The 18,386-nt window shown below is 40.0% G+C and overlaps 1 protein-coding gene across 10 annotated transcripts in view; it reads right to left on the bottom strand.

Annotated features, from left to right (window-relative positions):
• Positions 1-3,549: 3,549 nt before the first annotated feature.
• The window catches only part of PDE10A (phosphodiesterase 10A), a 275,032-nt gene continuing 260,195 nt past the window's right edge, over positions 3,550-18,386 (bottom strand). For all 10 annotated transcript variants that reach the window (XM_044421393.1, XM_044421421.1, XM_044421403.1 and 7 more), the window contains 4 exons: positions 17,232-17,343; positions 14,926-15,006; positions 9,868-9,956; positions 3,550-8,895 (listed from right to left, as the gene is read on the bottom strand). In XM_044421393.1, coding sequence (XP_044277328.1) covers positions 8,781-8,895; positions 9,868-9,956; positions 14,926-15,006; positions 17,232-17,343 — 397 coding nt within the window. In that variant the 3' untranslated portion in view covers positions 3,550-8,780. The remainder of the gene's footprint in view (positions 8,896-9,867; positions 9,957-14,925; positions 15,007-17,231; positions 17,344-18,386) is intronic.

The following is an 18,386-nucleotide window of genomic DNA, read 5'->3' as shown; positions in this document are numbered from 1 at the left end:
GTAGAGTTGGAAGGGGGCATGAAGGACATCAAGTCCTGTTGCAAGACTATAATTTACACCATCCTATTCATACTTCTCACTTTTATGGAAAATTTTGAGGCCACTACAACTTAGGGTTGCAACAATCCTCTCAGGATCCATTTCTCTTCTGTTCAACAGGTTTCTTCTCATGCTCAGCCTTGGCTTAGGAAGTGAATTAGCTCAGAGGAACTCGGATCTGGAAGAACTGATTTGGGTCTGGTTACATTAAGGGAATAGTCACAATCACCATAATACACCTGTGCGGTGAATATTTCATGGACACATATATGAACAAGACGAAGAAGACAAATAGCCAAGCAAAATTCACAGTAAGCAAGCAGATGAGAAGGGTAGAATCAGATGCAAGATACAGCTGGCTTTTTGGGAAGTATAATCAGAATGAGTAGGTCTTTCAAAGAGTGCAGGAAACAAAGGAGATCAACAGATCCTGTTAAAGGATCAAGGGTCAAGACAAGGTGCAAAGGCCAGTTATGGGCTTGGGATGAAACAGCAGAAGGAGAGTGAGAGAGAGATTAACTTTCCATTCCCCCAGTACTGGTGAAAATCGTCCCCCTGGAGCTGCCTTTTCCATTGAGAAGGAAATCTCATTGATGCCAATGAAGCTTCTGTGTGATGCAAGGAGATTATGCAAGTGACAGGAACTATGGCGGCAGGAAGCAAGAAGGGCGAACTCTCCTTACCCATCTCTCCTATCTCAGTGCCACTGCCCCTCACAGTGGTTTTTTAAATGTGCACTTTAACTGCATGTACTCAATGCTGTATTTTGTTTGGAGATATAAAAGAAGAGGGGCCTGAGAAACTTAACTTCTTCACAATTTAAAACACATACACTTGTGAGGAGAGGGGGCAGGGCTGCTTCTCCCAAAAATCTTCAATTCTCCCCTTACTTTTACTTGCATTATAAAATGCTTGCAATCCTGTAAACTAACTGGGTTGGACAATACACTTGAACATGGTTGCATTTTTGTTTTGTTCTAAAAAATGAAGAAAGGGTACATACATAAATTATACCCCTCAAAACATAAGCTTGAAGTCTGTCCTTCCAATATAAAATGGGCTCAATTTTTCTATGAATTGTTCATCTTGCTGTCACTCTTTCCTTTTAGAAATGTATTCCTAAAAGCCGTATCTCAAATTCTTGTTCACAGTGCCTATAAAGAGTGAACCAATCTGCTTCCGTCTATAGCTAATAAGATACATGTGTCAATGTTAATAAATGTTACAGAATTAATATCCTGTGCTCATTAGATATCTAGCTGTAACTATCAACAGATCTGGCAATAAATATAACCATTGTTTTTCACGGTGTTCCTTGTAGAAGTCCAATAGTTAACAGTCTTTGGGCATGACCAGAAAAGGTGATATACACATGCTATGTTAGAATTGCATCTCCACCATTATCTTCCATCTCTATTTTAAATCAGCCTGGAAGGTGCTAAAATACCATCAAAACATTTGCAGAAATTGTCCTTAATGCTTATGTGTATGTGGTATGTATTGCTAAATCCAGCTCCATGCCTCTGGGCGGTATCATTCCCTAAAGCCTATCTCTATTTAAATTGCAAACCTGTGAACACTTAATTGGGAATACCTCCTGTTAAAACCAATGGGACTTACTTCTGAGTACAGTGCTACATTGGCTCATGAACTTAATCCACTTCAGGACTCTGGTCGAGACCCGAATTGGTCGTGAGCCAAGTCAAATTTCCCCATAAGGTTCAATGTAAATAAGGTTAATCCGTTCTGTAAATATTTTTATCACACAAATTTGAAACAAAGTAACAAAGAACAACAAAGTAACAAAGTACAGTACAATAGAGAACACTAACCTAGGGGAGGGGGGAGGTTATTGTTTGGAGGGAGAGTCCAAACCATAATCGTGCGATAGCAATCGTGCTGGGGGGCGGGTGGGAAGATGGCTGCGATCGCGAGTGCGCTCATGCGGGGGGAGACTGGCGCGATCGCAATCGTGTTCGTGCGGCAACATGGCTGCGATCGCAATCTTCACCCAATGTGGAGTTCACAAACTGAGGCAATTTTTCTCTGAAATGTTTGTTCACAACCCAATTTGGTCGTGAACTGAAGCATTTGTGAGCTGAAGTACCACTGTACATACACATAGGACTACAGGGTAAACCTGATCAGGATTCCTTATATTTTGATTCCTATCTCAGGATTTTTTTTAACCCTCAAGCATTCTCATCTTTGTCCTATACTATTTCTAATTGTGTTAAACAAGACCTTTATACCAGGTCTGCATAATACAGAGCTTATATTCAATTTGCATGTCCCTCTGTTTGCTGCCCATTGGGAATTTCCATATGCACATTTCTGTGGTCCCTTGCCACATTATTCAAGTAATATCAAAGACTTGCCCAACTTTTTCAATAATGCCATGATGGATGAATGACCAAAACATGCATCCAAACTGTTCTCCTTTTCCCTGGATTCAGAGCTGGACGGCACCAGTTTTTCCATCCAGAACACATGACCCATCTGAGCTGGATACTTCAAAAATGGACTGAAAGCCTTGTATGTGGCTTCTGTTCCTAGTCAAGTTTGCTGCAAATCTTGCTTAGGAATAGAAGAGTAAGAGTGAAGGGAGGGCAGATCTTGAGAAAATATAGACTGAAGTAAGCGTGGGCTCGCAGAGCAAATGCACATGGAACCATGTTCAACCTTGGCTTCTCAGTGGGCTGATCACAGGCAGCAGGGTTAAGCCAAACCCAGCCTATTGCAATGCAAATGACATTTGACTAAATGGGTCAATGGATAGCATAGTATAAAGTTTCATGACCATGTAATTTGAAAGATGTGTATAATAGCAAAGAGGGATAAAAGAGGGTGCTATTGAAGGAGATGCAGAGAGAAGACAGCACTTGCTATTGCAACACAGAGGAACCGGCACATCTATAAGTTTGGGAGTAGCTGTGAAAAAAGTGAGAAAGGAATGAGTTGCAATGATAACCTAAGTCCATATTTCAGTGTCACTTCATGCAACCCAAATATCTTACAACCATCATTCAAAGCAAATAAAATGAATCCCTGTGGATAATAGAATATGGCGGCCCTCTTGAATTAGTAATAAAGGTGATCTTCTGAGTGATTTGAGTTGTGCATCCCCTACCTTGGCACAGTACTAATTTATCTATGCAGCTGCTGCGTCTCTTATTGTCAGACATGCACAAACACACACACACACACACACACACACACACCCCAACCAGTGGTATTTCCATGCTGAAATGATAGCAAAGAATAACACAAAGATGTTTTTTTAAAAAAACTTCTATATTCTGTAATATTCACAACATGTGTATGTATGTGTATATCTGTATGTATAATTCAATTAAAATTATGAACAGTTCTACATATTTTATGCATCATACATATATTTATATGTATAATTACATATCCACAGAAGATGCCTTGGTGCACTACAGACAGCTGCTTAAGCAGAAACAGATTTTCACAATAGGACCTGCAGACATGCAGATGTTCCAGCTGTTTGGCTTTGCAAATTTATTTACAACTTACCTAGACCATAATAAATGATTGGATATCCTATTATACAGACATAATAGTAAAGATTTGGGTTTAAAATACAAAGACCGCAAATGAATACATGAAAAAATTACATACCATGTACACTATTTATAATTTATAAATGCGAAGTTAAGACCTCTTTAAATTATTGCACTTGCATATTTCTTTTTTTACAAAGAGTTTACTCAGCATCATATATATAAAACCTTCCCTCTTCAGAATTCCTTAGATATAGTAAGATTGAGTATTGTTGAAGTTACCTCTTCCCAGAACAATCTACCAGAACCTGGGCATACATTGATCTACAAACCAGTTAAATTGTGGCTGTTGTGAGTGTACACCAAGGGAATATACCCTCATCCAATTGAACACAGTTTTTGGTCAAAAAGCAAAATGTTTTAAAGGAAATTACTGTGATGTGCTTCTGCTAGATTGAAATATAAATCTTATACTCTGAGCATCCCAATTACAATTAAGGGAATGTGTGAATGGCGCTCGCCATACGCATTGCATCACCATCATTTATCTTTCTAAAGAGAGTCAGAATAGCATGAATCGTTGTCGACCTGCTGCATATTCGCCAAGAAAAATGCATTACATTTTCTAAATGGTTTTAGCACTGACTGAGCAAGCAACTCAGATGTGTTAACATTTCCAGAGATTACAACGGCGCCTTCCTGGTTATGGCAGTCCATGTGAAGAGTATCCTTCCATTACTGACAACCTCAGTACATGTCCTGTGTCAGCCGAGTCATATCATTTAGAATTAGTTCCCTTATTGAAACATTACAGTGTTCTATTCTTCCAAAGGTTGTATCGAGTACTGTTCACATAGTGAAATATATGGAATAATTTTGGCAGAATACTGCTGCCTTTTGAAAAGCTACTTATTTAGAACAGTTCAATTTCCACCAATCAAAATGTTTGACATCAGTATGCATTAAACCTGAATAGAATAGCATGCTCAAAAGTATTTCTATCAACCATTTTAATCTAATTTATCCTTCACAGGGCAACAGTTCAAGATATGTCAGCAGAAAAAGAACTGTCCAATGCTTAGAGCCTGCTCAGATATTACTTGGTCTTTCTGATTCCATCCATGAACGTACACAACCTTTCCTCTCTTCCTCCACCATAACTAGAATTAATTGGCCATTTATCATAGGATTGTTCTTCCTCAGGTGTTTCCATCTACCAGTACTGAGGAAAATGGCCAAAGGATAAGGAAGTCTATTAGCTGAGGGACCATTTGAAATCTGGGTACAAAATCTTGTGCCCAAACAGTAAGTTCAGTGAAAACTTTTTCTGTTGTATAAAGGAAGAGCTGATGCAAGATGTCAATAGGTATCACAGTTGCTGGAAGTAGAAACCAAGCAGTTACATAGGTTTGTTCAGAGGGCGTAGGAAAAAAAGATTTAAAGTAATTTCTGCACCTGTTTCAAAAGTATTTTTACTTGCATGCTTTTGTTTTTTAATTTTTTGGTATGCTGAGATCAAAATTTATCCATGTCTCCATATGACCTCTGCACATAATTTCTATGCCAAAAGCAGCTTTACTAGTTACTACAATATTCTACAAAGTAACACATTTTTATTTTCTTTTAGGTTCAACTTTAAGAAAAAGTTAAAAAGGTACTGTCACTCAATCAGTACTGTATGTAACAATAGCTTTTCCTCTAATTTTTTCTATAAATTGCTACTAGCTGTGACTTCCTTAATCTTTTATTTTGAATCATTGAGATAATTCAGAATGTGATGAGATTGTTGTACAAGCAAATACTCATAGTGCAGCTTCAATTTGGACAATGTAACAAAATCTCATGAGAAGGTTGTGTGTGCATTTGATACAAGCTTCTGAAATAACCGTCAATGTGAATTGTCTTATTTCTCAGATCGTTTTACATTGTAAAAAGGAATGTCTTTCAACTCTGTTAAGAAGGAATTGGAAATGATGGTATGGGGAGAAGAGCTATTTGGGTACCTAAGAGGGCAATTCTCACACTTGTAGATGCCATCTAAAGTGGCATAGGAAAGTTGAAAGCCCCTTCTCTGATCATGTGCTCTGAAGATGGAACTGGGAACCTAAGTCCCCTCCGCTCTCACAGCTGACATGGAAAGAACTCCATCAGCTGAAGCTCTGAGGTTGGAAAACTGACCTTGGAGCTGGCACTGGAGGAGATGGTCTATGCAGGGGGAAGGGAGGAATATAATGTTGGTGCCTCAGTGTTTCCTGCTCGCAAACAGGGGCAAATGACTTAGACCGTCTTTTGCAGGGCGAGAGGAGCATGGAGGTGGCCTTCACTTCCTCACCCCTTCTACCACGAGTAGGAAGCCTATAGTCCTCCAAGTTGGGAGAGTTCCAGGCAGCCATGCTGCATTGCACTGTAATTTGCAAGTCAGAAAATTCAGTGCTAGCTCACACTGCCAATGGTAATTCTGCATAAAGCATAGCTGATGATTGCTTAGCGCAGGGCTGCCGAACACTTTTCAACCCACAGGTTGAATTCCATTTCAGGGGAGCTTAGGGGAGGGGGCCACATTCTATTACAATGAGGAAAAAATGCACAATGCTAGGAAGCCACCCAACAATTGGTGGCTTTGAGAAAGTGGGTGGGGCTAGAGGAAGGAGGCACAGACATCTGGGGAACCCCAGAAGCCAGACTGGGCTCCCAGATGGGTTGGAATTGGACTCTTCATTGCTGCTTTGGAGGCAGCTTGATGTGATTTTAGCTATCCATCCAATCATCATATACTAAGAGTAAAGTCTATTTTCACGATCATAACCCTGATCTCAAGTGAAGGTCATCACTGTCAAGCTGTGTCACAATCAACCCAATGCATCTATGTATTTTAAATACCCAACTTTTCATCCCATATCTGGAATCCTTTCTTGCACATTACTGTCTCTATCTATATATCTAGAAAAAGGACATTCTGTATAGGAATGTTTGGATTAATGAGAATGGCAACTGCATTCTCTCTCTCTCTGTATATTCAGATGAACCAAATCAGATCATACTTGATGTATGTTCTTCCTTTAATACTTACTTGGTTGTATTACTTATACTTACAATGTCTATATATGGACAAAAGAATAGTTAAGAGTTAGAGGGCACAGGGCAATAACATTTAGGGCACTGAGAACAAATGAGTCATTTCAAGGAGCTGAATCTTTAAAACAACTGTCAGAGAATAAATTTAAATCTACAAATTATATGTATAGCAAAGGCTCATGTATACGTCTTCAACTACATTTCTGATCAGACAGTACACACTTACATACCATGAGCTCAGTTAAAACATAAGGCAAAATTCCTTGGGAACCTGATCAGTAAAAAGTCTTTAAAATAGAATAAATATTTTGGGTTCAATATAGTATTATGAACAATGTACTAACAATGCACTCAGTATGGTATATTGAACAAGAAAAGAAAAAGTCAGCATTGTCAAATAGTTAAAAATATAATTTTTACACAGTTATTTGCCCCAAACCTATAATAGGATCGATGTATGTAAGCTTTTAAGTAGAGCTGTTTGTTCTACTGAAGTCTGTGTCTAACATTCCTTTAATAACTTAAACATCAAGCCCGGATCTGAAGTTTTGTAGCAACAACAACAAAAAAGCATTCTGACAACTACAATATTTACTTCTATTGTCAAAAATGGATCTTGGTACACCAGTCATTTTCAGAGTTCACAGATCATCTTGCAGATAGCATCCTGAATATAGGTATTCTCACAGTACCTTTTCATGCATCTTAAATGGTAACACCCAATACATGAATTGTAGCTAGGCCCCAAAGCAAGTACAATCTCGCTCCCCGTAAGCTCTGCACACTTGGGAGATTTGTGGGAATTGGCCCAAGGGGGAAAGGAAAAGAATATCCATTCAAGTCAACAGCAGAACTTATTTTGAGGTCAGTGGTACTAAGATTAAACCCCATGGCTTATTTATACACGTATAAAACTGTATCAAAGTTAAAATATTTGCACCAGGTCTATAACTCCATTCTGCAAAGAGGTATTCACGCACTTCACGTAACGCCATTATGTGCCGAACTGGGGCCCAAATCAGGACAGTCCTTTATTCACAGTATTCAATGGATTTCAAATCTGCTCTTGCTCAGCAGGCAACCTGGTTTCTAACCTGGTTCTCAAAGGTTCCCAGTTATTTGAAAGCATCCATGGGAAGGGCAAAATAGTACCAGCTGAGCAACATAAAAGCTAGTGAGAACATCTGTGGTAATTCTTTTGAATGTATCACTGTGACATCTGGCTAACAGGACTTTTTCAGGAGGAGCCTGGTTTTTGTGGACTAGTTGGGTTTTGGAGGCATGCATTTTCTATTTGCAGAAATATAAATTGACTGGTTCATCTGTGTGAGAGATCTCTGCTGCCACAAATAAATTCAGCCTGTTACTCTTACTAAATGTTGACAGGAAGGCCCTCAGGTACCTGATAAGATACTTATCTCTCTCCTTACCAGAGGTAAATATTCTATTATTTCCAGTGTAGATATAAACACATTCTTTAGCTTATAAAATCACTGAAGAACCATACGTTATATCCTTTCACTTGTCTATCATGTGCAATAAAGCAGTTGCCCTATGCTGTTAATAAAGTAATGTTGGAGTGTTCTCCCTGGAAGTTAAACTCCCCCTGTTTGCAGCAAGTTAAATTCAAGTACTGTAAACTCAGTGGTAAGTTTCAGCCCCAGAGATTTTCTGCTGGAGTTCAAACTGCTTACACGAGGATTGAACAAAAGCATTCACAAAAGCAATGTGGAAATGCCCTATTTATAACCAAGAACTACCCAAGTGAAACTGGTATTAAAGCCAGTATACTGGTATAGTATAATAAAAGTACCATGGAAATGTCACCCTGCAACCCCCACTACCAAGACACAATTTAAAAGCATTCCCTAAGATTTGTCCTCCCCACCCAGGAATTTAAATTAAGGCCTCAGCAAAGTAGCCCATAAGAAAAAGCCAGTCTTTTCTATTTACAAGCCAAACATTTGCTTTGATAGCAGATTCTGAAATAGTTGAATTGTCAGGCAGTCTCTCTCTGTTCACACTGTATCACTGAAGAAAGAAATTTGCACACAGTCTTCCCAGTTAGCATTTGCAGTGTTTATCCTTTTAAAAGCCTAAACAGGGGGAAGGATTCTTCAATAAATGTTTAAATATGGATCAGTCATCAATCTTCACAGGAACTGAATCTGATGCAGTACTATTTGTTTGGCTGGGTATCCACCCATAAGCTTCTTCTCCTCGTATCACTTTTTCCCACTGTTTGAGATTTTCCCTGAAGAAGAAAACAGCCAGCAACAAAAATATCAATATAAGGTTACTTTATTTTCAAAATAAAGCATCTATGCATCCAGACTGCTATAAAAGACTCAGCTATAAGAATTGGTCTCTCTTGTTTTTGGCAATCAGTCTCTCAATTTTCTGGAACTTCAAAGAGGTCAAGGAACCTCCTAATGGAACCTGTCTGAGGAACCTGCTCAATTACTTTCCACCTCCTGAAGCCTGAATCATGATTTATCCTTCTACACATGGTAATCAGCTGACCAATCTCAGAATGTTTCTGTTATCATCAACACTGCTTTGTGAATGATCACAGTAAATTGTTACTTACATTTACAGCACAATCCTCTATGTGTCTCTTCAAAAGTGGTCCCCATTGAATTTAACAAGGCTTACTCCTAGGTTAATAGGTATAGGATTGCTACCTTAAGCTTTAATGTAATTGGCATAGTCTGTACTTTGGCATTTCATTTTCCTCTCAGCTCACTCCTTACAATTTCACACTCTCCCCAACAAACATGTTTATATATTTCTTCCAACTTAGAATAATACCCCATGCATCAGATAACATAGACTGTACTCCACAATAACATGATCTTAACTCTGTTACAGTAACCTTTCACTCCTGTCTTCTATCATATTATCCTTCCATCTCCACAGTCACTTTAAGCAACATACTGTTCCTAATTCCAATGATAGATTGTTTTTTCTCCCCAAAGTTTTGATGACAAACACCACCAAACATAAGTAACCTCACCAGAAAAAGTACCAATTAGATCTATTCCTCCATTCTAGAAGGCAGCTAGTTTAACCTAGGATATCTTCGTTGCCTCTCTCCCACCCACTTTAAACTATTGAAAGAGTCTTTAAATTGGATATGCATTTAATTTCATTTCTTGTTTGAAGGTGACAGCTTGTTAAAAGGCTTTCAACTGGCAAAAGGATGATGCAAAGACTTATCATTCACCTGCATGCCCGAAGCAGTGGCGCTGTTGGAGGGAGGATCTGTGTGAGGGTTGTGTAACATGGCAAGGCTACAGCACTGTAGAACCCAATCTGGAGGGAAAAAGTAAAACAGATCAGTTATCAGCAAAGGCTACCTTATGTCAATCAGGAAGACACAATGCCAAATTTACTTGGCAGAGAAATGGTCATCTCTAGAAAATATTTTCTAAACATTGGCCATATGTTTTTTAAGTCATTTGTTCTATGTCAATCTTATGTATGGTGTGTTTTATGTATGGAAAGAGTCCTAAAGTAAACTATGCATGGGAACCCTGTGAATGATTTGTCTATCTAGCGATGTTATATCGAATTTCTGTATTTAGCTTAATTAGCAGCTAACTTATTCCATACTATTTTCCCAGGTTAAAGTGCCACAGTGAAAATGTTAAGCTTACAAAATTCCTGGTGTTAAGACAAGGCCTGGTTCAAGCAACACAACACCACCTATGGGTGAGTTGGGGATCAGGTCCATCTGCTCCATGGTTACTTTAACCTTTTAAGGAGGTTTGACATGATTTATATTCGATATAAGAGCACAGAGCATACAAAATGCCTGCAACTAAAACTTAATTTTAAAAGCTTTCAGAGAACTGTTTTAGGAGCACCGCCTTTCATTTTTACAACTTTTAAAGCCAAATAACAGTTCTATGTTTGAAGCAAAACAGAGTACAGAAGCCAATGAAGTCTGCTGCCATTCTTCTCTCAAAAAGACAGGTGTTGCATCTTGTGTGAACTGAACTAATATTTGGTTCTGTGAGGACAGATTTTATGTCTTGGGGTTCTTGTATTCTGCCTCTCATATTTATATGATTTCTTATTTGTGCAGCTAACATGATTCTAAGAGCCTGGGACTGGGACTCAGACGATCTGGGTTCGAGTCCCTGCTCAGCCATGGAGCCAACTGGGTGACTTTGGGCCAGTCACAGACTCTCAGCCCAGCCTACCTCACAGGGTGGTTGTTGTGGGGATAAGATGGAGGAGGAGAATGATGTAAGCTGCCTTGAGCCCTTTGTAGGAAAAAGGCAGGATATAAATCGATAAATAAATAAATAAACAAACAAACAGTGAGAGTTTTCTTTTTTCTCAAAGTTCCCAGTTATAATTTGGACTGACATACAATTCCCTCCAAATAGGATGCCACCTAGTTCTTTTATAGGTCATGTTCATTTCTCTCAATATTTTATGTTACCTTTTATTGGCATCTGAAGCTATAATGGTGAAAAATAGTACATTAAGCAGCTATCCATGTCTCAGCTTTCTTATTTGATATACATTTTGCTTTTTCCAGAATTTAGGCAGAAACCTTATTTTTCTCATGTCAACAAGGTCAGTGAGAACTTCATGTAAGAGTTATACTATGTTAGCACAAATGCTTCCAAAAGAATTATTTATTTATTTATTTATTTATTTATTGAAAACATTTCTATGCCGCCCTCATCGCGACAAAGCCTTGGGGCGGCTCACAACAAAAACAAAAACATACAAAATTATACAAAAATTATACACTAAATATATTAAAACACGGTGCATCTCGGCTTAAAAATTTTTTAAATCCTACATAATAAATTAACACTTAAAATAAGTTTTAAATAAAAAGGTCTTAGCCTGGCACCAAAAAACAAATAACGACGGTGCCAGGCAGACCTCTCTGGGGAGCGCATTCCATAGGTGGGGTGCCACCGCAGAGAAGGCCCTCCTCTGGGTACTCACCCTCCTAATATCATTCACAGAGGATTCCCGGAGAAGGGCATCTGTTGCTGATCTCAAGGGGCGGGAGGGCATATATGGACACAAGTGTTCCTTTAGATACCCAGGGCCCAAGCCACTGAGGGCTTTATAGGTCATAAGCAACACCTTGAATTGGGCCCGGACTTCAATTGGGAGCCAGTGGAGCTGACGGAGGACTGGGGTTATATGAGAACAACGCCCAGTCCCCGTCAGCAGCCTGGCAGCTCTATTGTGCACCAACTGAAGTATCCGGACCGTCTTCAAGGTTAGCCCCACGTAGAGCGCTTTGCAGAAATCTAATCGGGAAGTTACCAACGCGTGTGTCACTGTCACCAGGCAATCGTTCTCCAGGAAGGGATGCAGCTGATGGATCAGCCAAAGCTGAAGGAAAGAGCTCCTCGCCACCGCAGTCACCTGGGCTTCTAAAGACAGCTCAGGGTCGAGGAGAACTCCTAAGCTGCGAACCCTGTCCCTCAGAGGGAGTGCAACCCCATTTAGGACAAGGCCCAAGTCCCCCATCCTGAGGCCCGAACCACCCACCAACAGGACCTCCATCTTGTCTGGATTGAGCTTCAGTTTATTGGCCCTCAGCCAGCCCATTCCCTCGGCCAGGTACCGGTTCAGAACAGCCACTGCCTCACCTGGATTGGTGGAAAACGAGAGGTAGAGCTGGGTATCAGCAGCGTACTGATGATTCCGCAGCCCACACCTCCTGATGACCTCTCCCAGCAGTTTCATCTAGATGTTGAATAGCAAGGGGGACAAAATGGACCCCTGCAGAACTCCATGGCATAACTGCCATGGCACAGAGCAATAGTCCCCCAGCACCACCTTCTGAAATTGGCCGTTGAGATAGGAGCGGAACCACCGCCACACAGTGCCTCCAACTCCCAATCCCGCCAGCCTATTCAGAAGGATACCATGGTCGATGGTATCGAAAGCTGCTGAGAGGTCCAGAAGAACTAACAGAGACGCACTCCCCCCGTCTCTCTCCCTGCACAGGTCATCGTACAGGGTGACCAAGGCAGATTCAGTGCCGTACCCGGGTCTGAAGCCGGACTGAAATGGGTCCAGATAATTAGTTTCATCCAAGAATGCTTGTAGTTGTCCCACCACTACCTGCTCTACCACCTTGCCCAGGAATGGGATGTTGGCCACCGGTCTATAATTGGCGGCCATCTCTGGATCCAGGGATGCCTTCTTTAGGACTGGTCGGACTACCGCCTCTTTTAAAGAGGACAGTACCCGACCGTCTCTTAAAGAGGCATTGACCACCTCCAGGATCCAGGTGCCAATCCCGTCCTTGGCTTTCTTAAGTAGCCAAGATGGGCATGGGTCTAGTAAGCAGGTGGTAGGGCGTACTTGTCCAAGCACCTTGTCCACATCATCAGGCCGCAACAACTGAAATTCATCCATTTATTGTGGACTCGACGGCATCGTTGGCATCTCCTCAGTAAAATCTGGTTCAATAGCAGAGTCAAGCTCGTGACGAATCTGAGCGATTTTCTCCCTGAAACGCCTGGCAAAGTCGTCACAGCGGGCCTTTGAGGGTGGTATGAGATCTTTCTTTGGGCCTGGATGTATCAGCCCTTGCACCACCTGAAAGAGCTCCTCCGGATGGCATTGTGAGGAGGCAATGGAAGTGGAGAAGAATTTCTTCTTCGCCGTCCTCACCGCCACAGCATAGGCCCGATAATGGGCTCTTAAGTGTGTTCGGTCAGATTCACCCCGTGATCTCCTCCACCTATGCTCTAGACGTCTCCCAACCTGCTTCATCACCCATAATTCAGGTGTATACCAAGGAGATGAATGGGCTCTGTCAGGTGGGACAGGATGCTTGGGAGCGATCGTGTCAATAGCCCTGGTCATCTCCCCATTCCACAATTCAACCAGGGCATCGACAGGATCACCAGCCTTGTCAACTGGAAAATCCCCCAGAGCTTTCAGGAATCCATCAGGATCCATCCGGCTCCGGGGGCGGACCAATACAATCTAGTCCGCATCCTTACAGAGGGAAAGGCCGCTCTCAAGCTCAAACCTTATGAGGAAGAATGCCTTATAAGAAAGTGATTCAGATTTAATTCAGAAGTACAATTAAATGTTCCCTTTGCTTCTTTCTAAAAAAAAACCCCATAGCTTAGGACAAAGTAAGAATTTTTAAGCATAATGTGGAAGATAAGTTTTGGAGAAATAAGTTTTGGAGAAATATCTACAAGGCAACCTATATCTGCACAGGTTGGTGCATCTGGAAAGATTCAAAACTTTCTATATAAAATATCTGTGACAATCTTAACAAACTTACTAATAGAATTAAGAAAAAAGTATAGAATTCCAGTGAATTACTCTGAAATATGCTATTCTGAACAAAACTTTTCAACCCTGGAGGGAAGAATCTCACAGCAGTTTTAAATCTGTCAGCTTTAAAATAAACCTGTGCAAGTAAATGTCCGTTAAGTGTTGTCACTAGTTTAGACATGAAATGGTCTTATTTGTTGGACTCTGTCCAACAAGCTAGCCTTGTATTTTCTACCTTGACACCAGTGATTTTTAGCTTTTCAGAGGTCTTTCATACAAGTAGCTCAAATTGTTTAACTCAAAATGTTAGGAACTGCACCAGTAACCTTCTGAACACAAAACAACTGAGCTAAGAATCCACAGTTTGGGCAAGCCTGGATATTTGTGGTATATCAGTCTTTTAACATCAATCTCTATTACTGAAGTATTTTAATCTTGTTTAACATTAAAGAAAGTTTAATTAGAGTTTGGCACACCAAGTCAAGTGCAAGACTTGGCAAGTCAAGTCAACAAGTGCTATTAAGCCATTTTCTTCTATCTTTGGTCTGGAGTTTTGCAGAATAGGAGTTCCCCATGAATCAATAACCAGTGTTACAATGCTCATGATGGTCAAATCAAAATGTCAGCTATGGATAACTACCTGTTTATTATCAATAACCATATTTGTCTATTTTCATTGCCTGCACTTCTCTACATTTATTCATATATAGTTACCATTGCTGAGCTCTTCAATAGCCTGTTCAGTACATCAACATGGGGGAAATGGTTGCACTTTCTTTTTGAGAGCTACAAAGCAGCAATTCTGACAATAAATCCATGCAGTTTTTGTTTTATGAATTCCATGCAGCATTCTAATTTAGGAACTTTTATAAAAAGAATGGAAATTGAACAACAGTAAAAGCCAAAACTGGCAAAAGAAAAAAGGCAATAATACTTAAATAACTGACCACTCATTTAAATTATGTATATTTGAAGATTCACGTATTTTCAGACTTACTTGGCCCTGAGGAACTTCATCTTTCTTGTCTCTGTCCATCATAGGAATAGGCTGAATGCCTAGCTTCTTCATTTCATCACCCTAAAATAAAAAGCAAGAGAAGATAATAAGAATATTCTTAAATAGTTCATTATTCTTGATCATTTCTAGGTCCTATATGTTTTGTTTGTTTATTTATTTATTTATTTACTTACTTACTTAAAGTGTTTATATCCCATCCAACTACTAGTGTCTTGGGACGGTTTTACAATAAAAGCAACACAAATGAGATGGCACACAGCTTCCAATACTTCCAGTATAATAAAGCCCACATAAAAATCTATTAAACATTAAAATAATGGGAAAATAAACAGGTTTTCACTTGGCACCAAAAGGATTAAAGCATTGGCGCCAAGCAAACCTCTCTGGGGAGTGTATTCCACAATCAGGGTGCCACCACAGAGAAGGCTCTTCTCCAGGTAACCACTGTTCTAATCTAAAAGGAGGGGTCCTGGAGAGAGACCTTCTCAGATCTGAATGGGCAGGAAGACACATAGAGAAGCTACATGTAAACAAATGAGAAATAGCCACACATGTAGGATTCAATATATTGATGTTAAGACCTGTGTGGGTTGAAAAGAATAACAAAAACAAAATCAGAAGGGAATGTTTTTTCTAATATGTAAGAAGAACCTTGTTGGAACAGACTAAAGATCTAATGCAAAGATAACACTAACATAAATTATGTTGTACTAGCAGAAAGGACTTCTAGCACAATGCCAATAATGTTACCTCGTGCAATGGCTTTTCTAGCCATTGTATCATGGCAGCTAACACTACATTGCACTAGAGGGCCTTTACGCTAATATAGTGAAAAGCTGCATGTGGGCCCTGTTGTCCCCCTGCTGAAACTTGCAAAGCAAATTAATAGCAAAAACAGTGGCAGTATGAAAGCCTAAGATGGATACATTTAGCCTCAATATGGCACCTTACTCTATGCTCTCTGATGACTCCCTCCGCCTCCAGTATCTCCATGAGCTGTTAAAGAGTGCGTGGATAAGATGGAAATTTGCAAACCCTGCAACGCCCGTGCCATGAAAATGGGCAGAACCCTCCCACCCTCTTGCTTCTCCCCAACCACATCCCCTGCCCTTCATGCATCAGAGGCAAATACGGGATCAGGAATCCCACGCCTGCTGCCGACTGGCCTAATTCTGTCTACTGAGTGGGATATTTGTTGTACTTTTCTGAAAAGCAATGGAAGAACGTGAGAATTTTTTATCCAATTCTGCAAGTACAGTAGGCTGAAAATGGGAAGGAAGTTTTCTCTGGATTTTACCTTTTTGGATTGCAAGTACAGTGGTACCTTGGCTCACGAACTTAATCCATTCCACAACTCTGGTCATGACCTCTGGTTGTAAGCCAAGTCAAATTTCCCCATAAGGTTAAATGTAAATAACGTTACTCCGTTCTGTAACCATTTTTTAATCACAAAAATCTGAAGCAAAGTAACAAAGAACAACAAAGATCACAGCCATCTCCCCCCCGCCCCCACCCCCGAGCACGATGGCAATCACACCTGTCTTCCCTGCACGAGTGCGGACACAAGCGCAGCCATAGATGGGTGTGATCAAGGTCCCACTCAGGCAGGGAAGATGGGCCGATTGTGGCCATCTCCCCCTCAAGCATGACCACAATCACACCCATGCAGGGAAGACGGGCATGATCGTAATCATCACCCAATGCGGAATTCACAACCTGGGGAAATTTTTTCTGACATTTCTGTTTGTGACCCAATTTGGTTGTGAACTGAGGTGTTCATGAGTCAAGGTACCACTGTAGAGGCTCATATTAATTAATGCTCCTCCATTCACAACAGTCCTTCCACAAAGACTGTACAGAGTTTCTATAAAATTCTAGACACCAAGGACAAAATACTAGTCTCATTGTCTTCAACCGGCTACTAATAATTTTCAAACAGTTCAGGGTGCATACAGATAAATAGCTACTAGTATTCTCAGTCAAAAGGCATTGTAACTCTGTTCTGTATTTCCCTCCTTAACAGACCTTTTGAGGCAAGAAAAAAGTGAGATGAAGGAGTGAGAAAACACAGCATGCTTACAAACTGAAGACAACAATGTTTGTTCCCCATAAAAACCTGCATTTCAGGCCAGCATGACTGCAGAATAAAAATCTTCCAGCAGCACACTTTTTAAAAGTGAACTACATTGCACTGTTACGAGATTAGCTTTCATGATCTATATCACTGTGCTGCAGTTATTTTCACAGTATGCATGAAAATTAAATAAATAATGAAATGCACATACCTCTGCCCAAAATTCTGCGTATATATCACTGGCAGTCAATCTGGTAACATGCCACAATTTTGTCACAGAGCACAAGTCACAAGCTGTCATCATCAGCCCAATCACACGATCCCTAGAACATAACAACTTATGCAGTTTAAGAATTTCTATTGTTTTATTTTTAATCATATCCTTATAAATGTATACCTGGGATTAAGATCTCTGTTGAAACTGCTTGAGCTGAATATTCAGATTGGATTGTTACATACTTTCTAATTAAAAGGAAGACTCATGCAAAGGAATATACATGAACAGCTGTTGCTTCTGTTGGTCAGTAAGGGTAGCCTGTACTTTAATGATAAATCAGCAACTTCCAATGTAATATTTATATTATTTATCACAGCCAAACAGTAAATTATCATAACCATATACAAAATGGATAAAAATAGCCTAGTACATTCAACATGTCTATTTTTATTGCCAAGTCCTCAATGTAGCTAACATGTACCACCACTACAAAAGGAAGACACAACACGGACCCTAATGGTACAATCCTAGGCATGTTCACTCAGAAGTGTATTTAGAATTGCATCCTAAAGCAACAAAAATGGCAAATTAAAAATGAAAGGAAACACATAAAAAGCAGCCGACAATGATGTCAGGATGAAGAAATTAAATATTACAAAGTATTTTGGAAGAACAGAAATCATCTGACACCTAAAGTATAGTATTGAGGACACAACATAGTAGGAGTTCTACACCACTAAAAATATAATTTCTTCATCTACCTGCTACCTGCAGAAAGCAAGGTGTGCAAAGTGCGTGTTGGGAAATGTAGGCAAACACTGTAAAATCAACAGCATTCTGGGCACCTAAAATTATATAGTTGTCTCTTTGCTTGATACATTAGATCTCTTTTCCAGCGATCAGAGTGGCTTGACAGTTTGTGGCAAAAATCTCTCTCACGCTCACATCTCTTGCTGCTCTTTTCATTGGTATACACATGCCTGATTATAACATGCTGCTTCTGCCTTCCTTTCAATCTATTTGTCCTCAATCCAATGTGCGGAAATTGAACAGCATTTTGACTTCTCTGTTTGAGTACAATTTGATACACTTTTAAATGTAACTCAAGTTCTCCATAAATGATAAGTGACTTTAGTAGGGCTCTGTTAT

This window comes from Varanus komodoensis, unplaced genomic scaffold (assembly GCF_004798865.1).
Source record: "Varanus komodoensis strain SLA01 unplaced genomic scaffold, ASM479886v1 scaffold1, whole genome shotgun sequence".
NCBI classification, from domain to species: domain Eukaryota; kingdom Metazoa; phylum Chordata; class Lepidosauria; order Squamata; family Varanidae; genus Varanus; species Varanus komodoensis.
Note: the sequence above shows the minus strand (reverse complement) of the source record. Positions and strands in the feature narration are given on the sequence as shown.